Raw genomic sequence first — 26,787 nt, forward strand, 5'->3', positions numbered from 1 at the left:
GGTCCTCCTTCCCATAGCCTTCCTTTCCATGGCCCTCCTTCCCGCAGTCTTCCTTTCCATGGCCCTCCTTCCCGTAGCCTTCCGTTCCATGGCCCTCCTTCCCATAGCCTTCCGTCCCACGGCCCTCCTTCCCGTAGCCTTCCGTCCCACGGTCCTCCTTTCCGTAGCCTTCCGTCCCACGGTCCTCCTTCCCTTAGTCTTCCGTTCCATGGCCCTCCTTCCCGTAGTCTTCCGTTCCATGGTCCTCCTTCCCGTAGCCTTACGTTCCATGGTCCTCCTTCCCTTAGTCTTCCGTTCCATGGTCCTCCTTCCCGTAGCCTTACGTTCCATGGTCCTCCTTCCCTTAGTCTTCCGTTCCATGGCCCTCCTTCCCGTAGCCTTCCGTCCCACGGCCCTCCTTCCCGTAGTCTTCCGTCCCACGGCCCTCCTTCCCGTAGTCTTCCGTTCCACGGCCCTGCTTCCCGTAGTCTTCCGTTCCACGGCCCTGCTTCCCGTAGCCTTCCGTTTCATGGCCATCCTTCCCGTAGTCTTCCGTCCCATGGTCCTCCTTCCCGTAGCCTTCCGTTCCATGACCCTCCTTCCCGTAGTCTTCCGTTCCATGGTCCTCCTTCCCGTAGCCTTCCGTTCCATGACCCTCCTTCCCGTAGCCTTCCGTTCCATGGTCCTCCTTCCCGTAGTCTTCCGTCCCATGGTCCTCCTTCCCGTAGCCTTCCGTTCCATGGTCCTCCTTCCCGTAGTCTTCCGTCCCATGGTCCTCCTTCCCGTAGCCTTCCGTTCCACGGTCCTCCTTCCAGTAGCCTTCCGTCCCACGGCCCTCCTTCCCGTAGCCTTCCGTTCCACGGCCCTCCTTCCCGTAGCCTTCCGTCCCACGGCCCTCCTTCCCGTAGCCTTCCGTCCCACGGCCCTCCTTCCCGTAGTCTTCCGTCCCACGGCCCTCCTTCCCGTAGTCTTCCGTCCCATGGTCCTCCTTCCCGTAGTCTTCCGTCCCATGGTCCTCCTTCCCGTAGTCTTCCGTCCCATGGTCCTCCTTCCCGTAGTCTTCCGTTCCAGGGTCCTCCTTCCCGTAGTCTTCCGTTCCACGGCCCTCCTTCCCGTAGTCTTCCGGTCCACGGTCCTCCTTCCCGTAGCCTTCCGTCCCACGGTCCTCCTTCCGTTCCACGGTCCTCCTTCCCGTAGCCTTCCGTTCCATGGCCCTCCTTCCCGTAGTCTTCCTTTCCATGGTCCTCCTTCCCGTAGTCTTCCTATTCTTTACCCACCACACCCGTCTGCCAAATCACTAGTGCCTACAACATGCTAATCATTATCTCCTGACCCCCCACCCTCAATGAATAAGCTCCAATCGGTCAGTCAATCACCAGCTTCTGTGACCCCCCAACCCCCGCTATCTGTCAATCACTCCGAGAATTCAAACCCTGGCACTGGCTCCGCCCTCCGCATCATTATACAGCCAGTGGGAGCTGTTCATTCTGGTCTCTATATAGAGAACAATTTCCCGAAACTCCTCAGCCCCTCCCACAGTAATTCTGACCATACAGAGAGCAGACTCCATTCCCGCACCTGGATCTGGCAAAGATGACATCATACACGGCCTGTTCCTCATCCGACAGCTTCAGTTGATGTACCTGGCAGGTCCTCTGGGGGAGATCCACCTGTCAGTATGGAAGCCGCAATGTTATACCATGTATGTGTGTACACCCCTGTGCTCCTGTATACGGTATATACTGTGTGTGTACACCCCTGTGCTCCTGTATACGGTATATACTGTGTGTGTACACCCCTGTGCTCCTGTATACGGTATATACTGTGTGTGTGTACACCCCTGTGCTCCTGTATACTGTGTGTGTGTGTGTGTGTACACCCTTGTGCTCCTGTATACAGTATATACTTTGTGTGTACACCCCTGTGCTCCTGTATATACTGTGTGTGTACACCCCTGTGCTCCTGTATATACTGTGTGTGTACACCCCTGTGCTCCTGTATATACTGTGTGTGTACACCCCTGTGCTCCTGTATATACTGTGTGTGTGTGTACACCCTTGTGCTCCTGTATATGGTATATACTGTGTGTGTGTACACCCTTGTGCTCCTGTATACAGTATATACTTTGTGTGTACACCCCTGTGCTCCTGTATATAATGTGTGTGTACACCCCTGTGCTCCTGTATATACTGTGTGTACACCCCTGTGCTCCTGTATATGGTATATACTGTGTGTGTACACCCCTGTGCTCCTGTATACGGTATATACTGTGTGTGTACACCCCTGTGCTCCTGTATACGGTATATACTGTGTGTGTACACCCCTGTGCTCCTGTATACGGTATATACTGTGTGTGTACACCCCTGTGCTCCTGTATACGGTATATACTGTGTGTGTACACCCCTGTGCTCCTGTATATGGTATATACTGTGTGTGTGTACACCCCTGTGCTCCTGTATATACTGTGTGTGTACACCCCTGTGCTCCTGTATACGGTATATACTGTGTGTGTACACCCCTGTGCTCCTGTATACGGTATATACTGTGTGTGTACACCTCTGTGCTCCTGTATACGCTATATGTGTGTGTACACCCCTGTGCTCCTGTATACGGTATATACTGTGTGTGTGTACACCCCTGTGCTCCTGTATACGGTATATACTGTGTGTGTACACCCCTGTGCTCCTGTATACGGTATATACTGTGTGTGTACACCCTTCTGCTCCTGTATACCAATATATACTGTGTGTATACACCCCTGTGCTCCTGTATACGGTATATGCTGTGTACACCCCTGTGCTCCTGTATACGGTATATACTGTGTGTGTACACCCTGTGCTCCTGTATACGGTATATACTGTGTGTGTACACCCCTGTGCTCCTGTATACGGTATACACTATGTGTGTGTACACCCCTGTGCTCCCGCCCCCCCCCTCCCTCTGTGTAGCACCCCGGCAGAATGAATGAACCGAGAAGACCAATGGAAATAGATCTGGCTAGGCCCCACCCCCTCCATTTACCAGGGGTTTCCCGGTGTGGTCCAGCTGGTCTTTGGTCCTCCGGAGAAGAAGACTCTTGGTGAGGATATTCAGTCTCTCTCCTCCCTTCCTGCTGCCATTATCCACCTGATTCTTCCACAGCTTGTATTCATCGAACGGCGCGCAGCGCAGGAACCTGGAACCAATAATAATGCAAGGTTCACAATGCATAAAATTACATAGAAGGCCACACCCCTCGCCAGTATAAACACAGCAGGCCACACCCCTCCTCTGTATAAACACAGCAGGCCACACCCCTCATCTGTATAAAACACAGCAGGCCACACCCCTCATCTGTATAAAACACAGCAGGCCATAGATCTCTCCTGTATCATGCAGCTTTACAGAACAGGCCACACCCCTCCCCAGTATCAAAGCGCACCCAGCATTTCACACCCCTCCGCAGTATAAACACAGCAGACCACACCCCTCCCAAGTATAAAAAGCAGGCCACACCCCTTCTCAGTATCATGAAGCTTTACAGAACAGGCCACTCCCCTCACTAGTATTAAAGTACACACAGCATGTCACACCCCTCCCCAGTATAAACACAGCAGGCCACACCCCTCCCCAGTATAAACACAGCAGGCCACACCCCTCCCCAGTATAAACACAGCAGGCCACACCCCTCCCCAGTATAAACACAGCAGGCCACACCCCTCCCCAGTATTATGCAGCTTTACAGAACGAGTCACACCCCTCCCAAATATTACAGAGTACACAGCTTTACCCAGCAGGCCACACCTCTCCCAGGTATCACAGAACAAACAAGGCCACACCCACTATCATACAGCAGTACAGAAGAAGACACACCCCTCACCGTAGCAATGAGTAGAGGTCCAGCAGATTATTCTGTATGGGGGTCCCAGTTACCGCCCAGGCGGGCCCCCGGCTCTCAGCTTGCACACCGCACTAACCCCTCCCCAGTATTATGCATCTTTATAGAACAGCCCACATCCCTCCCTAATATTACAGGGCACACATCAGGCCACACCCTTCCCCAGTATAAACACAACAGGCCACTCCCACCATCACACAGTAGTACAGCACATGCCACACCCAATGTCAGATAGTAGTACAGAACAGGCCACACCCAATGTCAGATAGTAGTGCAGAACAGGCCACACCCAATGTCATATAGTAGTGCAGAACAGGCCACACCCAATGTCATAGTAGAACAGAACAGGCCACACCCAATGTCAGATAGTAGTACAGAACAGGCCACACCTAATGTCATATAGTAGTACAGAACAGGCCACACCCAATGTCATATAGTAGTACAGAACAGGCCACACCCCTCCCCAGTATAAACACAACGGGCCACTCCCACCATCACACGTTAGTACAGAACAGGCCACACCCAATGTTGTATAAAGAACAGGCCACACCCAATATCATACAGCAGCACAGAAGAAGCCACACCCAATATCATACAGTAGTACAGAACAGGCCACACCCCTCACCGTAGCAATGAGTAGAGGTCCAGCAGATTATTCTGTATGGGGGTCCCGGTCACCGCCCAGCGGGCCCCGGCTCTCAGCTTGCACACAGCGATGGAGGTTTGGACTTTGGGGTTTTTAATGTTGTGAGCCTCGTCCAGGATGATCCGCGCCCAGGCAATGCGGAGGAGAGGAGATGAGGCCGTCTTGTCCTGAGAAGAGGGGGAAAAAAAAGAAAAAGAGAGATGGATTCTGGGAAGGGAGATTGTGCATCACATAGAGGGGAGAACATGAGCAGATTGTACTCCAGTCTGCATGACTACTACTCCCAACAATCCCCTCCAGTTTAGCTCTATACTTATTGTGGATTCTCACCAGGCAGTGAGCCAATGACAGGAATGGGAAATGCTGAGCATTCTGCAAACACAGAACTACCACAGCGGCTGCCAGAGAGACGTACAGGAAAATCATCGAATAAAATATCCATACATTGCATTTACAATGCCACCGCCAAGGACACTTATCACCATATCCAGGACTAAGAATTCTACTCCACTGTAATCTGTCCATCTGGGGGGGGGGTGTGCAAATATGTTATCAACAAGGAGCTTGGCTGTCATTTCGTCCCGTGACAAGGTAATACAGACCAAACTGTTATATAGATCCTACTTCACACCATGCTTACTGTTTAAACTCAGCAGAATCCCCTCAGCGCTATGCTCCCGATGCGGCGCGGCCGATGGCACGTTCTTTCATATGATGTGGGAGTGTGCTCCGATTAGGAAGTTCTGGTCGGAGGTCACGGCCTTCATTAGCTCGCTGACTGAGATACCCAATATATGTAATCCTCTGAGGTGTTTACTGGGCCACATTGATGACGAGACTTTATCTAAGAATATGCAAACCTTCCTGCGGATAGTACTGTTCTATGCTAAGAAGTCTATAACCTTCCACTGGAAGTCTCCATCCTTACCTACCATTACCTTTTGGCTCACCACCATCAATCGTGCTATACCGCTGTATAAGATGACATATGAGGCCAGAGGGTGTCCAAAAAAATTCTTGAAGGTCTGGGGCTCTTGGGTTGATTCCGAGAGCACCATACCTCCTGCTCCTTGGACTTTGACTGATACCTCTGCCCGTTGAATAGATCTAAGTGAGTAAATTAACGATTCTGTTGTTTTTCTCCCACCTTTCTCTGTGCGTTTTTATGAAAATGCTCAATGTGTACCAGCTACCAAAGTTTTGTAAAATGATGTACCGGGCGATGTTCGCCTAGGATGTGTGTTTGTTGTATTGTCTGTTTTGTATGTACAAAAATTTCAAAATAAAAATGTACCTTTAAAAAAAAAAACAAGGAGCTTGGGATGGAGGACTACGGGAAGGAGGACCGTGGAACGGAAGGCTACGGGAAGGAGGACCGTGGAACGGAAGACTACGGGAAGGAGGACCATGGAACGGAAGGCTACGGGAAGGAGGACCGTGGAACGGAAGGCTACGGGAAGGAGGACCGTGGAACGGAAGGCTACAGGAAGGAGGACCGTGGAACGGAAGACTACGGGAAGGAGGACCATGGAACGGAAGGCTACGGGAAGGAGGACCGTGGAACGGAAGGCTACGGGAAGGAGGACCGTGGGACGGAAGGCTACGGGAAGGAGGACCGTGGGATGGAAGGCTACGGGAAGGAGGACCGTGGGACGGAAGGCTACGGGAAGGAGGACCGTGGGACGGAAGGCTACGGGAAGGAGGACCGTGGGACGGAAGGCTACGGGAAGGAGGACCGTGGGAGGGAAGGCTACGGGAAGGAGGACCGTGGGAGGGAAGGCTACGGGTAGGAGGACCGTGGGAGGGAAGGCTACGGGAAGGAGGACCGTGGGACGGAAGGCTACGGGAAGGAGGACCGTGGGACGGAAGGCTACGGGAAGGAGGACCGTGGGACGGAAGGCTACGGGAAAGAAGACCAGGGAACGGAAGACCAGAAAACGGAAGACCAGAAAACGGAAGACCAGAAAACGGAAGACCAGAAAACGGAAGACCAGAAAACGGAAGACCAGAAAACGGAAGACCAGAAAACGGAAGACCAGAAAACGGAAGACCAGAAAACGGAAGACCAGAAAACGGAAGACCAGAAAACGGAAGACCAGAAAACGGAAGACCAGAAAACGGAAGACCAGGGAACGGAAGACCAGAAAACGGAAGACCAAGGAACGGAAGACCAAGGAACGGAAGACCAAGGAATGGAAGACCATGGGAAGGAGGACCATGAAATTAAAGACCATGGAAACCGATAGTATAGTGTGAAAACCCATCAAGCTCTCTGCTATGGGATTGCTGCTTTTTCAGCACTGTACGGCAAGTTTACCATCGCTCTCTACTCCATGGCCCTCTATTTCATGGTCCTCCTCCATCATCAATAGTCCTTGATTGAGGACATCCTTGTACTCCTTCTCCATCAGGTCACATGCAGCAGAACTCACCTCCAGATCCTGATCCTGGGCCGGACTTTCCCCCTCCTCCTTCTTGGCAGGAATCTCTTTGGACACCAGAGAGTAGGTGGTGACAACAATGTCATACTGAGCCAACCTGACAACAAACACGTCCATTGGTTATACACAGTACAAGTATGTGAAGGGTTAAAATCAGTGATTGTCAACCACTGGGCCACCCACTGCCTGGCTGCGGTTTCCCGTCTCTCACACCCTTTTGGGTGAATTGTGAACACGGCTTCAGTAAGGCTACAAGGCCTGGTGGTCACGGTCTTGTTCTCCTCCAACCCTGAGAGCCGATAGATAGGAACATACGGACATTGAAAAGATAATTTATTGTGTGGGAAGAAGCAAGAGAGGCCGCTGAACCCGGTGATTTCCGATTAGCGTGCGGCCGCCTCTGTACCCAAATTAAAATGTATATTATTTTTTCCCCACACAAATAGAGATTTCTTTTAGTGGTGTTTGATCACCACTGGGGTGTTATTTTTTGCTAAACAAATGGAATTTTTTTTTCAAAAACTATATTTCTTATTTTCTGCTAGAACACGTATGCAATAAAGAAAGAAATCAAATTTCATCATAAATTTTGGCCAAAGTGTATTCTGCTACATGTCTGGTAAAAAAAAAAAAAAAACTGTTATATAATTTTGTATTTATTTATTTTACTAATGGTGGTGATCAGTTACTCTGACCAGCCACAGAGGTAGACGTTACTCTGACCAGCCACAGAGGTAGACGTTACTCTGACCAGCCACAGAGGTAGACGTTACTCTGACCAGCCACAGAGGTAGGTGTTACTCTGACCAGCCACAGAGGTAGACGTTACTCTGACCAGCCACAGAGGTAGGCGTTACTCTGACCAGCCACAGAGGTAGACGTTACTCTGACCAGCCACAGAGGTAGGCGTTACTCTGACCAGCCACAGAGGTAGGCGTTACTCTGACCAGCCACAGAGGTAGGCGTTACTCTGACCAGCCACAGAGGTAGACGTTACTCTGACCAGCCACAGAGGTAGGTGTTACTCTGAGCCGCGTTATTCTGCGCCACCACAGAGGTACGCGTTATTCTGAGCCGCCACAGAGGTAGGTGTTATTCTGCGCCGCCACAGACGTAGGCGTTATTCTGCGCCGCCACAGAGGTATTTTTAGTTTTTGCGCTATAAACAAAAATAGAGCGACAATTTAGAAAAAAAATTATATTTTTTACTTTTTGCTATAATAAATATCCCCCAAAAACATAAAAAAACTATTTTTTTTTCCTCAGTTTAGGCCGATACGTATTCTTCTACTTTTTTTTTTTTTTTCGAAAAATATCGCAATAAGCGTTTATTGATTGGTTTGCGCAAAAGTTATAGAGTTTACAACATAGGGGATAGTTTTATGGGCATTTTTCTTATTATTTTTTTTTTTTTACTAGTAATGGCGGCGATCAGCGATTTATATCGGTACTGCGATATTATGGCGGACACTTTTGGGACCATTTGCATTTTTATAGCAATCAGTGCTATAAAAATGCATTGATTACTATAAAAATGACACTGGCGGGGAAGGGGTTAACACTAGGGGGTGGGGAAGGGGTTAAGTATGTTCCCTGGGTGTGTTCTAACTGTAGGGGGGGGGGGTGGGACTGACTGGGGGAAATGACGGATTGCTGTTCATACATTGTATGAACAGAAGATCAGGCATTTCTCCCCTGACAGGACCGGGAGCTGTGTGTTTACGAGCAATCGCGGGTGCCCGGCGGTAATCGCGACCGCCGGGCACGCGCATCGGCGTCAGGGGCGAGGGCGTGCGCGCCCCTATTGGCTGCTCGGCGAGGTGACGTATAGCTACGTGATCTCGCCCAGCAGAGCCGACCTGCCGCTGTATAACTGCGGCGGCTGGTTGGCAAGCAGTTAAAGGGTCGGCAGAAAGGGGTTAAATAAAATTACGGGGGTTCAGGAGAAATCTCAGATATAAATAGTCAAGTCTTCATCAGAATAAAGCGGAGGCACTGAAGATATAGTGAGGTGTTCTATGTGAGGTGTGTTCTGATGTCTTACAATATACTGAGAGAATATCGCCACCCTACACAGAGGCGCCTGCACTGCACTGTGGGGCGCAGAGGAGAAGCCATGGCACAGCTCCGATATAGAAATACCAGTGGAGTTCTTTTTTTTTTTTTAATAGACTTTTTTTCGAATTTCTCCAGCGGTACTCACAGTCTGGTGTCACTTTCCCGGTTGGGGCCATGGTACAAGTAAACCCGTAATTTACCATCCGATACTCTCCTCTCCACTTCCTTCTTCCAATGGTGGATGAGGGAGGCCGGACAGATGATCAGAGTCCCGCGGGAGACGGTCAGGGCGGTGTCTGAGGAGAAAGAAGACATTTTACCAACACGCTGTCTGCAGAATTCTTATTTTATTTTTTAAGGAGGGCCTGTCTGAGTGGCATAAACCGGGTGACACGAAGCTCTGTAAAGTGAGGATACATATCACTTGTCATACTCACCCCCCTTACATTCCAGTGCTGTACCCCCCCTCCCCCCTCTCTGGCACCTCATCCAATCAAAAAACTGTTTTCCTGACTGGCACCAGCCACATGCGACTCGCGTTCGAGCAACATCCCACTACACCTATGCCAAGCCCCCCGTGCTGCAATGTCCTTAGTGATCCCTGTGCTCCTGTGTACTCCAGCGACTCCCCCATGTCTCCAGCGACTCTCCCCCCCTGTCTCCAGTGATCCCAGTGCTCCTGTGTACTCCAGTGATCCCCCATGTCTCCAGTGACCCCTCATGTCTCCAGTGACCCCAGTGCTCCTGTGTACTCCAGTGATCCCCCATGTCTCCAGTGACCCCTCATGTCTCCAGTGACCCCAGTGCTCCTGTGTACTCCAGTGATCCCCCATGTCTCCAGTGACCCCAGTGCTCCTGTGTACTCCAGTGACCCCCCCCGTCTCCAGTGACCCCCCCCTGTCTCCAGTGACCCCCCCCCCCATGTCTCCAGTGATCCCAGTGCTCCTGTGTACTCCAGCGATCCCCCATGTCTCCAGTGACCCCTCATGTCTCCAGTCCCCCCCCCCCATGTCTCCAGTGCTCCTGTGTACTCCAGTGATCCCCCATGTCTCCAGTTCCCCCCCCCCCCCATGTCTCCAGTGACCCCCCCCCCCCATGTCTCCAGTGATCCCAGTGCTCCTGTGTACTCCAGCGATCCCCCATGTCTCCAGTGACCCCTCATGTCTCCAGTGCCCCCCCCCATGTCTCCAGTGATCCCAGTGCTCCTGTGTACTCCAGTGATCCCCCATGTCTCCAGTTACCCCCCCCCCCATGTCTCCAGTGACCCCCCCCCCCCATGTCTCCAGTGATCCCATTGCTCCTGTGTACTCCAGCGATCCCCCATGTCTCCAGTGACCCCTCATGTCTCCAGTGCCCCCCCCCCCCATGTCTCCAGTGATCCCAGTGCTCCTGTGTACTCCAGTGATCCCCCATGTCTCCAGTGCCCCCCCCCCCATGTCTCCAGTGATCCCATTGCTCCTGTGTACTCCAGCGATCCCCCATGTCTCCAGTGACCCCTCATGTCTCCAGTGCCCCCCCCCCCCCATGTCTCCAGTGATCCCAGTGCTCCTGTGTACTCCAGTGATCCCCCATGTCTCCAGTGGCCCCCCCCCATGTCTCAAGTGTCCGCCCCCATGTCTCCAGTGATCCCAGTGCTCCTGTGTACTCCAGTGATCCCCCATGTCTCCAGTTACCCCCCCCCCCCCATGTCTCCAGTGACCCCCCCCCCCATGTCTCCAGTGATCCCATTGCTCCTGTGTACTCCAGCGATCCCCCATGTCTCCAGTGACCCCTCATGTCTCCAGTGCCCCCCCCCCCCATGTCTCCAGTGATCCCAGTGCTCCTGTGTACTCCAGTGATCCCCCATGTCTCCAGTTACCCCCCCCCCATGTCTCCAGTGATCCCATTGCTCCTGTGTACTCCAGCGATCCCCCATGTCTCCAGTGACCCCTCATGTCTCCAGTGCCCCCCCCCCCATGTCTCCAGTGATCCCAGTGCTCCTGTGTACTCCAGTGATCCCCCATGTCTCCAGTGGCCCCCCCCCCATGTCTCAAGTGTCCGCCCCCATGTCTCCAGTGATCCCAGTGCTCCTGTGTACTCCAGTGATCCCCCCCATGTCTCCAGTGATCCCCCCATGTCTCAAGTGCCCCCCCCCATGTCTCCAGTGATCCCAGTGCTCCTGTGTACTCCAGTGATCCCCCATGTCTCCAGTGGCCCCCCCCCATGTCTCAAGTGATCCCAGTGCTCCTGTGTACTCCAGTGATCCCCCCCATGTCTCCAGTGATCCCCCCATGTCTCAAGTGCCCCCCCCCCCATGTCTCCAGTGATCCCAGTGCTCCTGTGTACTCCAGTGCCTCCCCCCCCCCCATGTCTCCAGTGATCCCAGTGCTCCTGTGTACTCCAGTGACCCCCTCATGTCTCCAGCGACCCCTCATGTCTCCAGTGACTCCCCCATGTGAGATCCAGGCCATGTGCTGCATGTAACCCAGGAGCTCTGAGATCCAGACCATGTGCTGCATGTAAATCCTGGAGACAGATTTCAGAGTCTCTGTGAGCTCAGAAATCTTTTGGCATGCAGTTTGTACTGCACGTTCTGCAGAAAGAGTCAATATAAATACACCAATCCCCCCCCCCCCCCCCCCAACAGCGCGTCACACCGCCCCACCCCCTCCTCCATCTCTACCTGTTTTGGAAATCCAGGTCTCCAGTTTCTTCTCCTCGCTCTTCTCCGACTTCTGCTTCCTCTTCTGGGCGAGGATGAGGGCGATCATCGTCAGCGTCTTCCCCAGACCCATGTCATCCGCTGCCAACACACAACCATACCGGTGACTGCACTGTCCACACCAGGACCGCTCACAGCAAACGCTGAGCCTTCTACACGTCTACTCAGGAAACATCACCAGATATAAATGTAGGCATGTACAACTAGAGCATTGCGGGCCCCATGTAGGGCCCCTCCCCCATTATTAGCTGGGTCCCTGGGACTAAAAGTAACACTTCCTTACGCAATATGAGATCCGGGTCTCAGGGATAACATGGGGAGAGCTGTCATCTCTTTTTATGTGTGAATACTTGCAAGAACATGAGCCAGAAACTGGCTGCAGGGGAGAAGTCTGATGTCAGGCCCTGGCTGGGGCAGTCCAATGCTAGGCACAGAGCAGGAACTGGCTGCAGGGGAGAGGTCTGACGTCAGGAACTAGCTGTGACAGTCCAATGCCAGGCATAGAGCAGGAACTGGCTGCAGGGGAGAAGTCTATCAAGGGCACAGGCTGTGGTGGGGGGGGGGGGGTCCAATTCCTGGCACAGAGCAGGAACTGGCTGCAGGGGAGAAGTCTGATGTCAGGCACTCGTGGGGGGCAGTCCAATTCCAGGCACAAAGCAGGAACTGGCTGCAGGGGAGAAGTCTGATGTCAGGCACTCACGGGGGGCGGTCCAATTCCAGGGGCACAAAGCAGGAACTGGCTGCAGGGGAGAAGTCTGATGTCAGGAACTGGCTGTGGCAGTCCAATGCCAGGCATAGAGCAGGAATTGGCTGCAGAGGAGAGGTCTGAAGCCAGGCACAGGGCAGGAATTGGCTGCAGGGGAGAAGTCTTTCAGGGGCACATGCTGTGGGGGGTGGGGTGAGTCCAATGCCAGGCACAGAGCAGGAATTGGCTGCAGAGGAGAGGTCTGAAGCCAGGCACAGGGCAGGAATTGGCTGCAGGGGAGAAGTCTGATGTCAGGCACTCGTGGGGGGCAGTCCAATTCCAGGCACAAAGCAGGAACTGGCTGCAGGGGAGAAGTCTGATGTCAGGCACTCACGGGGGGCGGTCCAATTCCAGGGGCACAAAGCAGGAACTGGCTGCAGGGGAGAAGTCTGATGTCAGGAACTGGCTGTGGCAGTCCAATGCCAGGCATAGAGCAGGAATTGGCTGCAGAGGAGAGGTCTGAAGCCAGGCACAGGGCAGGAATTGGCTGCAGGGGAGAAGTCTTTCAGGGGCACATGCTGTGGGGGGTGGGGTGAGTCCAATGCCAGGCACAGAGCAGGAATTGGCTGCAGAGGAGAGGTCTGAAGCCAGGCACAGGGCAGGAATTGGCTGCAGGGGAGAAGTCTGATGTCAGGCACTCGTGGGGGGCAGTCCAATGCCAGGCATAGAGAAGGAATTGGCTGCAGGGGAGAAGTCTGATGTCAGGCACTCGCGGGGGCAGTCCAATGCCAGGCAGAGCAGGAATTGGCTGCAGGGGAGAAGTCTGATGTCCAGGACAGAGCAGGGTTTAACAACAAACAACAATAGCACAGATCACAGGCAGCTGAGAGATCCCGATACTTACCCAGAATCCCCCCCTGCGGTTTCTGGTTCTCCCTCCATAGCAGCCAGGCGAGGGCATTTTTCTGGTGTGGGAGGAGAGGAACCTGGGAGACACAGAGGAGGGTGTAAATCATTACAGAGGACTGAGAAACACTATAATGGGGGACCAGTAGGGACAGTATAATGGTGGGACCAGTAGGCAGAGTATAATGGTGGGACCAGTAGGCAGAGTATAATGGGGGGACCAGTAGGCAGAGTATAATGGGGGGACCAGTAGGCAGGGGGGGGGGGACAGTAGGCAGAGTATAATGGGGGGACCAGTAGGCAGAGTATAATGGGGGGACCAGTAGGCACAGTATAATGGGGGGACCAGTAGGCACAGTATAATGGGGGGACCAGTAGGCACAGTATAATGGGGGGACCAGTAGGCACAGTATAATGGGGGGACCAGTAGGCACAGTATAATGGGGGGACCAGTAGGCACAGTATAATGGGGGGACCAGTAGGCACAGTATAATGGGGGGACCAGTAGGCAGAGTATAATGGGGGGACCAGTAGGCAGAGTACAATGGGGGGACCAGTAGGCAGAGTATAATGGGGGGGACCAGTAGGCACAGTACAATGGGGGGGGACCAGTAGGCAGAGTATAATGGGGGGATCAGTAGGCAGAGTATACTGGGGGGACCAGTAGGCACAGTATAATGGGGGGACCAGTAGGCACAGTATAATGGGGGGACCAGTAGGCACAGTATAATGGGGGGACCAGTAGGCACAGTATAATGGGGGGACCAGTAGGCACAGTATAATGGGGGGACCAGTAGGCACAGTATAATGGGGGGACCAGTAGGCACAGTATAATGGGGGGACCAGTAGGCACAGTATAATGGGGGGACCAGTAGACAGAGTATAATGGGGGGACCAGTAGGCAGAGTATAATGGGGGGACCAGTAGGCAGAGTATAATGGGGGGACCAGTAGGCAGAGTATAATGGGGGGACCAGTAGGCAGGGTACAATGGGGGGGACCAGTAGTTGGCACAGATCACGGCACTCCCATCTGATACCTTCAGACCCCGTGGATCCTCGGAGGCGGTCTCGGGACCGGGACAGGACTCCAGACTCTTGTGTAGATGGTCGATGGTCTCACTTGTGGCGTTTCGAATAGCAAAGAGACGTTCTTCGGTCATACGGCCCCCGTACAGACTCTGCCACTGAGGGTCTGAGGAGAGAGGACAGAGGAGGAAATACACCAAGAATGAACGATGTGTGATCTCTCATAGCAACATTCTAATACTCAATTATCCAATCAGATCACCTCCATACAGTAATATGGGCCCCGCCACTCCCCTCCATACAGTAACATGGGCCCCCGGCACTCACCTCCATACAGTAACATGGGCCCCGGCACTCACCTCCATACAAACTCTTGTAGCTCTGACTGGAGCGTGGCCCCGGGGCGTGTACACCCAGGGAACTCGGGGGCAGGTCATGGAAAGACAGCGGCTTCACACCCCCTGTGACCTCCACAGGGCCCGGTCTGCTAAATGGGTTTCCAGGATCTGACTGAATCTTGGGTCTCGTCTCTTGGATGACGCCTGAAAAAAGAACAAGGAGCGAGCAAAGTGACCAATAATGCTTTACCAGTATATACCCGACCTACTGGAGTATACCCGACCTACTGGAGTATACCCGACCTACCAGTATATATCCGACCTACTGGAGTATACAACCGACCTACTGGGGTATACCTGACCTACCAGTATATACCCGACCTACTGGAGTATACCCGACCTACTGGAGTATACCCGACCTACTGGGGTATACAACCGACCTACCAGTATATACCCGACCTACTGGAGTATACCCGACCTACCAGTATATATCCAACCTACTGGAGTATACCCGACCTACCAGTATATATCCAACCTACTGGAGTATACCCGACCTACCAGTATATATTCGACCTACTGGAGTATACATCCGACCTACTGGGGTATACCTGACCAACCAGTATATATCCGACCTACTGGAGTATACCCGACCTACCAGTATATACCCGACCTACTGGAGTATACCCGACCTACCAGTATATATCCGACCTACTGGAGTATACCCGACCTACCAGTATATATCCGACCTACTGGAGTATACCCGACCTACCAGTATATACTCGACCTACCAGTATATACCCGACCTACTGGAGTATACCCGACCTACCAGTATATATCCAACCTACTGGAGTATACCCGACCTACCAGTATATATTCGACCTATCAGAGTATACCCGACCTCTAGGCATGCCTCGGTCCAGCATCTTTGCCCGTTTTCTTTAAAGGTTGTGGGGCCACAGAGGAGTTCTCTCATACTATGTGGTCATGTGACTATTCCCACCTTCTGGTCTGAGGTCACCGTCTACATGGAATGTCAGATGCCTGTGTCGCTGCTTCCACCATTACACAGGCGTTGCTGGCAGAGACATAATGCACAGTATGCCCACAGCCCTTCCGATCACACCAATAAGCTTACTGATCACCCAAAGGGGCCTACCAATCACACCAATAGGCCTACTGATCATCCCACCAACGAGCCTACTGATCACCCCACCAACGGGACTACAGATCACCCCACCAACGGGACTACAGATCACCCCACCAACGGGACTACAGATCACCCCACCAACGGGACTACAGATCACCCCACCAACGGGACTACAGATCACCCCACCAACGGGACTACTGATCACCCCACCAACGGGACTACTGATCACCCCACCAACGGGACTACTGATCACCCCACCAACGGGACTACTGATCACCCCACCAACGGGACTACAGATCACCCCACCAACGGGACTACAGATCACCCCACCAACGGGACTACAGATCACCCCACCAACGGGACTACAGATCACCCCACCAACGGGACTACTGATCACCCCACCAACGGGACTACTGATCACCCCACCAACGGGACTACTGATCACCACACCAACGGGACTACAGATCACCCCACCAACGGGACTACAGATCACCCCACCAACGGGACTACAGATCACCCCACCAACGGGACTACAGATCACCCCACCAACGGGACTACAGATCACCCCACCAACGGGACTACTGATCACCCCACCAACGGGACTACTGATCACCCCACCAACGGGACTACTGATCACCCCACCAACGGGACTACTGATCACCCCACCAACGGGACTATTGATCACCCCACCAACGGGACTACTGATCACCCCACCAACGGGACTACTGATCATCCCACCAACAGGCCTACTGATCATCCCACCAACGGGACTACTGATCATCCCACCAACGGGACTACTGATCACCCCACCAACGGGACTACTGATCACCCCACCAACGGGACTACTGATCACCCCACCAACGGGCCTACAGATCACCCCACCAACGGGACTACAGATCACCCCACCAACGGGCCTACAGATCACCCCACCAACGGGCCTACAGATCACCCCACCAACGGGCCTACAGATTACCCCACCAACGGGCCTACAGATCACCCCACCAACGGGCCTACAGATTACCCCACCAACGGGCCTACAGATCACCCCACCAACGGGCCTACAGATCACCCCACCAACGGGCCTACAGATCACCCCACCAACGGGCCTACAGATCACCCCACCAACGGGCCTACAGATCACCCCACCAACGAGCCTACTGATCCTCCCACCAACGAGCCTACTGATCACCCCAACGAGCCTACTGATCACCCCAACGAGCCTACTGATCATCCCACCAACGGGACTACTGATCATCCCACCAACGAGCCTACTGATCCTCCCACCAATGGGCCTACTGATCCTCCCACCAATGGGCCTACTGATCATCCCACCAACGGGCCTACTGATCCTCCCACCAATGGGCCTACTGATCATCCCACCAACGGGCCTACTGATCATCCCACCAACGGGCCTACTGATCCCACCAACGGAACTACTGATCCCACCAACGGAACTACTGATCCCACCAACGGAACTACTGATCCTCCACTCTTTTACACTCCAGAGAGGCGACATAGAAGTGCCGGCTGATCAAAAAAAAAAAAAAAAAAAATCCCCCACCCACACATTGGAGGTGGATGGAGGAATCCCCCCCCCCCCCCACTATTGTATTCTGTTAGTCCTCCACTGTCAGAATACACTGATCAGTGCTACAGCTCACTGGCTCCAAGTGCTGATCAAGCAAAAATATACCAACAATCCTGTTCAGGAGGAATTATCACTCCATCAATTCCTCTCACACAGGGCCAGTCATAGATAGATGGGAATTCTGCTGAATCCATGTACTGTCCGGCCAGCTTGGCACGCAAGATGTAAATTCCCATTACAGAAGAGTGTATAGAGCACCCTAAGGGGGAACTCTGCCCCCCAGGCCCAATAAAGATCCTCCTCACCTTGTGGTTCCTGTGTGGTCGCAGCAGACAGTGACAGAGAATCCAGAGCGTCCTCCAGCTCCTGGACCTGCTTCTTCAGCCTCTCCCCCTTGTCCGGGAGCGCCTTCAGATTCACAGACGCCAAGACAGCCTGAAATACGGGAAGAGAAATGAGGAGCTCTGTATAGAAGGTGATACATGCAGCGCATTGTATATCAGAACCAAAAACTCTCATCACCGGAATATCCAGAAAGATTTATTAGAGAGGCACCGGGACCTCAAAACGTATATTCAAACAAACTCAGCGATTAACCACTTAAGGACCGCCTCCTGCACAAATACGTCGGCAGAATGTCACGGCTGGGCACAAGCACGTACAGGTACATCGCCTTTAAGAGCCCAGCCGTGGGCCCCGCGCATGCGACCCAGTCCGAAGCTCCGTGACCGCGGCCCCCGATCGCTGTCGGTGTCCCGCGATCGGTCACCGGAGCTGAAGAACGGGGAGAGCTGTGTGTAAAAAAACCTTCCCCGTTCTTCTCTGTGGCAATGTCACTGATCGTGTGTTCCCTGATATAGGGAAAGACGGTCAGTGACATCACACAGCCCCGCCCCCCTACAGTTAGAAACACATATGAGGTCACACTTAACCCCTACAGCGCCCCCTAGTGGTTAACTCCCAAACTGCAATTGTCATTTTCACAGTAATCAGTGCATTTTTATAGCATTTTTTGCTGTGAAAATGACAAGGGTCCCAAAAATGTGTCAAAATTGTCCGAAGTGTCCGCCATAATGTCGCAGTCACGAAAAAAAAAAAAAAGGACGTCAATTTTGTTTGGGAGCCACGTCGCACGACCGCGCAATTGTCAGTTAAAGCGACGCAGTGCCGAATCGCAAAAAGTGGCCCTGTCATTTGGCAGCCAAATCCTCCGGGGCTGAAGTGGTTACAGTGGAACCTCGAATTACGAGGATAATGCATTCCAGGAGAATGCTCTTAATCCAAAGCACTCACATATCAAAGAGAGTTTTCCCAATGAAGTCAATGGAAACAAAAATAATTTGTTCCACACTGACTTCAAATGGGATGCAATACCGCATGCGGCCAGAGGTGGGGGGCGCCGGAGAGACTTGGAAACGGTCGAGGACACCTCAACTGACCTCGGAAAGACTTTCTTCCAGAGATTAGCAGAGGTCAGCCGTGCTGTCCTTGGGCCTTTCTGTGCATTTCCGAATGGCGCCGATCGGCAACGTTTGGCTCTGGTGCCCCCCACCACCTTAGGCCAAACACGGTACTGCACACCGATTTGGCCTGAATCGTGCTCGTTTTGCGAGACACTCACAAAACAGAGTTACGATTTTTAAAAATACAGCGCTCATATTGCGAAACGCTCGTTAAAACGCGTTACTCGCAATCCGAGGTTCCACTGTAATTGAAGAAGCTGAAGGTAGAAGCCGATTGGCTCCCGTGCAGAGCTGCACTCTCCAGTTTTAGTAAATCTCCCCTCAATGTTTGTCAATGTTGATCCCATCCTATAGAAAAGGGCCTCCAGCAAGGGCGTCACTCACCTTCTTCTGCTGGAGCTGAGCTGTGAAGAGCGATCGGAGGCCGGTGGAGTTCTGAGCTTCGCTCTGCGGGAGGAAACCCGGGAAGGAAGTGATTCTGCTCTGGACTGTAGCTTTATTCTTTCCCGCCTGAGAGCTCACAAAGACCAGATCATCGTCATCACTCTCCGGACCGATCTTCTGCTCCTCACCGCCCTTCCCGTCATTGGAAGACAACCTGGAAGGCTCAGCCTTCCCATCGCCTGGTGACCGGTCCTCTTCATCACCCGGCTGAGAACCACGGTCTTTACTGGACACCGTCTCCTGGTGGCCGGGCTCCCTCCGGCAATCAGGTTTCTTCATGTCCTCACCCGGTGTGGGATTTTGTACTTTATTTCCAGACTCTGGCCGATGGGCCCCTTCTCGTCTGTCGTGAAGGTCGGCCCCTCTTATGTCTGAAGAAGACGGCTTCTTGATTTTCAGCCCAGATGGAAGCTTCTTCTCCCTCCAGGTGTGAAAGCAGGCCGGCTCCTCATCTAGGCTCCCGTTTACCAAAATCTCAGGATTTCCCTCAGGATTGGAGTTCTGCCACATGGGCAGAGCCTGGAATTTATTCACCTGCCCCCCAGGATCTGGCTTCTTATCGGAAGTCTTCTTCTGATCGGACTTGCTCTCGGAACGACTCTTCTGATCAGTAATCTTCTGCTCGGACTTTCTCTCCACGTGACTCTTCTGATCAGATTTCCTATCAGTACCAATCTTCTGATCAATATTGACATTAACCTTCTGATCAGAATTTCTATTGGCACCGATCTTCTCCTGATCAGATTGGCTCTCACCTCTCTGTCTCTCTTCCCCACCCCTGTTGACCTTCTCCTGACCATCGCTGGTCCTCCTCTCTGGACAGTCTTTATTCTCATTATCCTGTCTCTTGCCCTCTCGGTTCTTTTCCTTCTCAGACTTCCTATCGCTATGACTTTTGTCCCGATCCTTCCGATCACCATGCTGCTTCTTCTCCTCCTGATCTGACCTCCCATCTTCATTCTTCCTCCTCGGATCATCGCTGGGCTTCCTGTCCTGATCAGGGGGTCTCACTTCCTCCCTCTTGAGATTTTTGTCCACGCTGATCTCTTTCCATGTTGTATGTAAGGGACCCTCATTGAGGACTCTAAAGGGATTCCTCTGAGGTTTATCCGAATATTCCAACAGGAGCTCAGGCCTGAGAACCGTCTTCTGCCTCACTTCCTGTATGAGAAGAGAGAGAGGGAGAGGTGAGATGGAGAGGGAGGGGAGAGAAAAGAGAAAGAGAAGGAGAAGATGTGAGATGGAAGGGGAAGGGACGTTTTATTATCGCTCAAACCTTTGTTGTCGGAAATTCCGACGGCTAATGTCCGATGGAGACTACACACGGTCGGAATATCCGACCAAAAGCTCACATCAAATATTTGTTGCTGGAAATTCCGATCGCGTGTACGCGGCATCAGATATATACCGTATACACTCTCTATATACTGTATATACACTATACACTCTCTATATACCGTATATACTCTATACACTCTCTATATACCGTATATACTCTATACACTCTCTATATACCGTATATACTCTATACACTCTCTATATACCGTATATACTCTATACACTCTCTATATACCGTATATACTCTATATACTCTCTATATACCGTATATACTCTATACACTCTCTATATATACCGTATATACTCTATACACTCTCTATATACCGTATATACTCTATACACTCTCTATATACCGTATATACTCTATACACTCTCTATATACTCTCTATATACAGTATATACTCTCTACACTCTCTATATACCGTATATACTCTATACACTCTCTATATACCATATATACTCTATACACTCTCTATATACCGTATATACTCTATACACTCTCTATATACCGTATATACTCTATACACTCTCTATATACCGTATATACTCTATACACTCTCTATATACCGTATATACTCTATACACTCTCTATATACAGTATATACTCTCTACACTCTCTATATACCGTATATACTCTATACACTCTCTATATACTCTCTATATACAGTATATACTCTCTACACTCTCTATATACCGTATATACTCTCTATATACCGTATATACTCTATACACTCTCTATATACCGTATATACTCTATACACTCTCTATATACCGTATATACTCTATACACTCTCTATATACCGTATATAATCGAGTATAAGCCGAGTTTTTCAGCACATTTTTTTGTGCTGAAAATGCCCCCCTCGGCTTATACTCGAGTCACCTTTTTGCGCCTGATCTCTCAGAATTTGGGGACCCGGTACCGGCCGGCCGTAGGTCCCCTGGACCCCAAACTTGGCACACATGTAGCTCTTCTTCTAAAAGTGTGCAAAGTTTGTTGTCCGGGGAGCACCAATTTTTCAATTGTTGGCACCCCTTCTATAGACTCCCATGTTAAATATAGAAAAAAGTGCAGCGCCAAAGAACCGAGGTACCCCTAAGTAGGGGATCCCTAAGTGTGACTTCGGCCCATTTGGGGGGTATAATTGTTCCCTCATCATTTTTTATTATTTATATATTTGTTTTATCACTTATATATGATTTTTGATTTATATCCACCGCGGACCAGATATGATATCTAGGTCTAATTTATTATCACGTTCACATACTACTTAGGGATCCCCTACTTAGGGGTACCTCGGTTCTTTGGCGCTGCACTTTTTTCTATATTTATTTCACAATTTTTCCATTGTTGTGTTGGCTGCCTCACTATTGGTAGTATTTATTTATCTATTTGTTTTCACTCAAACCTTGTAGTTTAGCGCAATATATTTTTATATAATATCCCATGTTAAACGGTCATTTCTCTGGTGACTTTGGGGACCCGGTACCGGTAGGGTGTAGATCCCCTGGACCCAGAACCTGGCACACATGTAACACCATTTCTCCTCTGCAAGTGTGCAAAGTTTGTTGGTTGTCCGTGGGACCCCACAGCTGGGGAGCACCGATTTTTCAAACCCAGGCACCCCTTCCATAGACTCCCATGTTAAATATCAGTCTAGTCATGGACACAGTGAGGCATGGACACAGTGAGGCATGGGCACAGTGAGGCATGGGCACAGTGAGGCATGGACACAGTGAGGCATGCACATGGACACAGTGAGGCATGGGCACAGTGAGGCATGCACATGGACACAGTGAGGCATGGGCACAGTGAGGCATGCACATGGGCACAGTGAGGCATGGGCACAGTGAGGCATGCACACGGGCACAGTGAGGCATGGGCACAGTGAGGCATGCACACAGGAGACCTTGAAGACCCCACAGCTGGGGAGCACCGATTTTTCAAACCCAGGCACCCCTTCCATAGACTCCCATGTTAAACATCAGTCTACTCATGGACACAGTGAGGCATGGGCACAGTGAGGCATGCACATGGGCACAGTGAGGCATGGGCAAAGAGGCATGCACATGGGCACAGTGAGGCATGGACACCGTGAGGCAAAGTGGGGCATGCACATGGACACAGTGAGGCATGCAGATGGGCAAAGTGGGGCATGCACATGGACACAGTGAGGCATGGACACAGTGAGGCATGCACATGGGCACAGTGAGGCATGCACATGGACACAGTGAGGCATGGACACAGTGAGGCATGCACATGGGCACAGTGAGGCATGGACACTGTGAGGCAAAGTGGGGCATGCACATGGGCACAGTGAGGCATGGGCAAAGTGAGGCATGCACATGGGCACAGTGAGGCATGCAGATGGACACCCTAGTCTTATACTGAAGTCAATAACTATTCCCAGTTTTTTGTGGTAAAATTAGGTCCTCGGCCTATATTCGGGTCGGCTTATACTCGAGTATATACAGTAATAGTGATATACAGTGTCAGTTACAGCTCCCACCCCAGCACTATACACATTACCTGCCATGGAATATTCCCACAATACTTCTTGCCGTCATTCTTACTCTTGGTGCAGCGATAATACAACCTGCAGAGAGAGGAATTACACCAGTCAGGGGAACGTCACCCAACAATACCCCCCGATAATCACATCACAGAACGCTGCCGGGAACCCCAGGAAGCACCTTTGTCAGCTTTGGCCTAAAGCAGGTCTCAAACTGGCGGCCCCTCCAGCTGTTGCGAAACTACAAGTCCCATCGAGCCTCTTTTTGTGGGAGTCATGCTTGTAACTGTCGGCCTTGCAATGTCTCATGGGACTTGCAGTTTCGCAACAGCTGGAGGGCCGCCAGTTTGAGACCCCGCCACTCTTCCTAAATATACTGCATTAAATAAACCCCCAAAATGCCCAAAGAAATATGTGGGCACCCCAATCTAGAACTGGCGGATTTGGGTTCTTAAAGTAGTTCTAAAAAGGCAAAATTTTTTTTTTTTTTACCTTAACCATTTCAATACCGGGGGGGCACTTTCACGCCCTTCCTGCCCAGGCCAAAATTTTCATCTGTCAAGCCCCATACACACTATCAGTTTTCCTGACGGTTTTCTCTTCAGGTTTACCAAAACCATCTAATATGAGGTCAAACCTCAAGAGTTTCAATTTGTATGCAATCAGGCAGGCCCTTGTGCTACATGGTTTTGGTAAACCTGATGAGAAAACCGTCAGGAAAACTGATAGTGTGTATGGGGCTTAACACTTTGAATGACAATTGAGCGGTCATGCAACACTGTACACATGAGATTTGTATCAATTTTGTTCACATAAATAAAGCTTTCTTTTGACGCCATTTATTCACTTCTGGGATTTTTACTTTTTGCCAAATGAAAAAAAGACTGAAAGCTTTGAAAAACAGGTAAATTTCCTCCTTCACTGATGGGCACAGATAGGCTGCACTGGTAGGTACTGATGGGACAGTACTGATAATCAGTGTAGATGTCCCTTTATGACTTAAGCCGGTTATCGGCACCGATGAGCTCCGATAGGTAGCACTGATGGGTACGGATGAGGCAGCACTGATGAGGCGACACTGAGGGGTACTGATAAGGAAACCCTAACAGCCATTAATGTCTAAACTGCTGGCAACAAAAGTGTCCAAATTGGCCCAAAGTGTCAATATTTTGTGTGGTCGCCATTATTTTCCAGCACTGCCTTAACCCTCTTGGGCATGGAGGTCACCAGAGCTTCACAGGCTGCCACTGGAGTCCTCTTCCCCTCCTCCATGATGACATCACAGAGCTGGTGGGTGTTGGAGATCTTGCGCTCCTCCACCTTCCTCCCACAGATGACCAATAGGGTTTAGGTCTGGAGACATGCTTGGCCAGTCCATCACCTTTACCTTCAGCTTCTTTAGCAAGGCAGTGGTGGTCCTGGAGGTGTGTTTGGGGTGGTTATCATGTTGGAATACTGCCCTGCAGTCCAGTCTCTGAAGGGAGGGGATCATGCTCTGCCTCAGTAGGTCACAGTACATGTTGGAATACTACCCTGCAGTCCAGTCTCTGAAGGGAGGGGGGTCATGCTCTGCTTCAGTAGGTCACAGTACATGTTGGAATACTACCCTGCAGTCCAGTCTCTGAAGGGAGGGGGTCATGCTCTGCCTCAGTAGGTCACAATACATGTTGGAATACTACCCTGCAGTCCAGTCTCTGAAGGGAGGGGGTCATGCTCTGCTTCAGTAGGTCACAGTACATGTTGGCATTTATGGTCCCCTCAATGATCTGTAGCCCCCCAGTGCCGGCAGCACTCATGCAGCCCCAGACCATGACACTCCCCCCCACCATGCCTGACTGTAGGGAAGACACACTTGTCTTTGTCCTCCTCACCTGGCCCCTCCCCCCACACACGCCTGACACCATCTGACACCAAATAAGTTTATCTTGGTCTCATCAGACCACAGGACACGGTTCCAGTAATCCATGTCCTTAGTCTGCTTGTCTTCAGCAAACTGTTTGCGGCTCTTTCTTGTGCATCATCTTTAGAAGAGGCTTCCTTCTGGGGACCAATTTGATGCAGTGTGCGGCGTATGGTCTGAGCACTGACAGGCTGACCCCTCCCCCCTCTGCAGCAATGCTGGCAGCACTCATATGTCTTCTTCCCAACCTCTGGAGATGGCGCTGATCACGTGACCTCAACTTCCTCGGAGGACCATGGCGAGGCGGGGGGAGGGGAACCCGTCCTGTTATACCGCTGGATGGTCTTGGCCCCCGGGCTGCAGATCAGTCTCAGGGTCTCGGCAATCTTCTTATATCCTCGGCCATCTTTATGTAGAGACACAATTCTTTATATCAGATCCTCAGAGAGATCTTTGCCATGAGGGGCCATGTTGTCCTTCCAGTGACCAGTATGAGAGAGTGAGAGCGATAACACCAAATTTATCACACCTGCTCCCCATTCACACCTGAGACCTTGTAACACTAACAAGTCACATGACATCGAGGGGAGGGAAAATGGCTAATTGGGTCCAATTTGGACATTTTCACTTAGGGGTGTCCTCACTTTTGTTGCCAGCGGTTTAGACATTAATGGCTGTGTGTTGAGTTATTTTGAGGGGACGGCAAATTTACACCGTTATACAAGCTGTACACTCACTACACAACATTGGGCTCAATTCACAAACTCCCACTCAAATCCCGTGAGGAGGGGGGGCAGAGGGCGTGGCCAAGTCGCTCTGTGTGTGTCTATGGATGCACACAGCCCCAATTCAGAAGCTCGCCCAAAACCAATGCCTCCTCTGCAGCAGGCTTGGTGAGGGGGGAATTCGGAGAGGTGAGTGGACAGCGCTAGTGGGGGGGAGGGGACTCCAGAAGACACGCTCTGTGTATTACCATTGCACAGAACAGGTAAGTAGAACATGTTTATTATTTGAATCCAAAAACTTTAAGCAGCAATAAGGAGAAGTACAATGTGTGTCTGACCTGTAACCTCCGGAGTCCTGCTTCACCATGGTCTGCAGCTCCACCTGATGTTCTTCATGCAGCAGACAGTGAGACGGGGGAAGGCTGAGTACAGAGAAGAGAAGAGGGGGAGGGGTCATACAAGAAAAAGAAATAAACCCTCAAAGATCAAATACTAAAAACTCAAAGTGTATCAAAAGCAGCCAAAAGTTTTTTATTTTCAACATTCGGAAAGTTATTTTCCCGTATTTAATCCACTGGGTAGATTTGCCGCAATTTCTTATCCTGGAGATACCACAGGCCAATCAGGAGACAGTTCTCCCGATCTGAGCCACAGCCAATCAGGACCTCTTATTGGAGTCAGCTTAAAGAGAAATACAATGCATGGCCCGATGTTCACACAGAAAGGTCACTACCCCCCCTAAATAGAGCCCCCCCCCCCCTGCTGCAGTAATATAACCTGTGCCATCCTCCAGCGCTCTGTATCCTCCGTACCCCCCCCCCAGCTATCAGTGTTCTGAGTATCACCGCCCCTCAGTGTGCCTATTGCACCCCCTATGTCTTCCAGACTGCCCCGGTGTCTCCAATTCCTTCCCAGAACACTCCCGTGTCTCCAAGTGTGCCCCAAACCACCCGTGTCTCCAAGTGAACCCCAAACCACCCGAGTCTCCAAGTGAACCCCAGTGCACTCCTA

The 26,787-nt window shown here is 51.5% G+C and overlaps 1 protein-coding gene across 2 annotated transcripts in view; it reads right to left on the reverse strand.

The window, feature by feature from the left end:
• Positions 1-26,787, reverse strand: part of TTF2 (transcription termination factor 2) — a 48,853-nt gene that overhangs the window by 12,962 nt on the left and 9,104 nt on the right. For both annotated transcript variants that reach the window (XM_040334134.1, XM_040334135.1), the window contains exons 4-16: positions 26,115-26,198; positions 23,169-23,235; positions 19,241-20,461; positions 17,699-17,828; positions 14,680-14,862; positions 14,332-14,486; positions 13,292-13,373; positions 11,664-11,783; positions 9,147-9,297; positions 6,935-7,040; positions 4,482-4,669; positions 3,001-3,154; positions 1,558-1,649 (exon numbers count right to left, since the gene is read on the reverse strand). In XM_040334134.1, the coding sequence (XP_040190068.1) occupies positions 1,558-1,649; positions 3,001-3,154; positions 4,482-4,669; positions 6,935-7,040; positions 9,147-9,297; positions 11,664-11,783; positions 13,292-13,373; positions 14,332-14,486; positions 14,680-14,862; positions 17,699-17,828; positions 19,241-20,461; positions 23,169-23,235; positions 26,115-26,198 (2,733 nt within the window). The remainder of the gene's footprint in view (positions 1-1,557; positions 1,650-3,000; positions 3,155-4,481; positions 4,670-6,934; positions 7,041-9,146; positions 9,298-11,663; positions 11,784-13,291; positions 13,374-14,331; positions 14,487-14,679; positions 14,863-17,698; positions 17,829-19,240; positions 20,462-23,168; positions 23,236-26,114; positions 26,199-26,787) is intronic.

Source organism: Rana temporaria (genome assembly GCF_905171775.1).
Source record: "Rana temporaria chromosome 2 unlocalized genomic scaffold, aRanTem1.1 chr2j, whole genome shotgun sequence".
NCBI classification, from domain to species: Eukaryota; Metazoa; Chordata; class Amphibia; order Anura; family Ranidae; genus Rana; species Rana temporaria.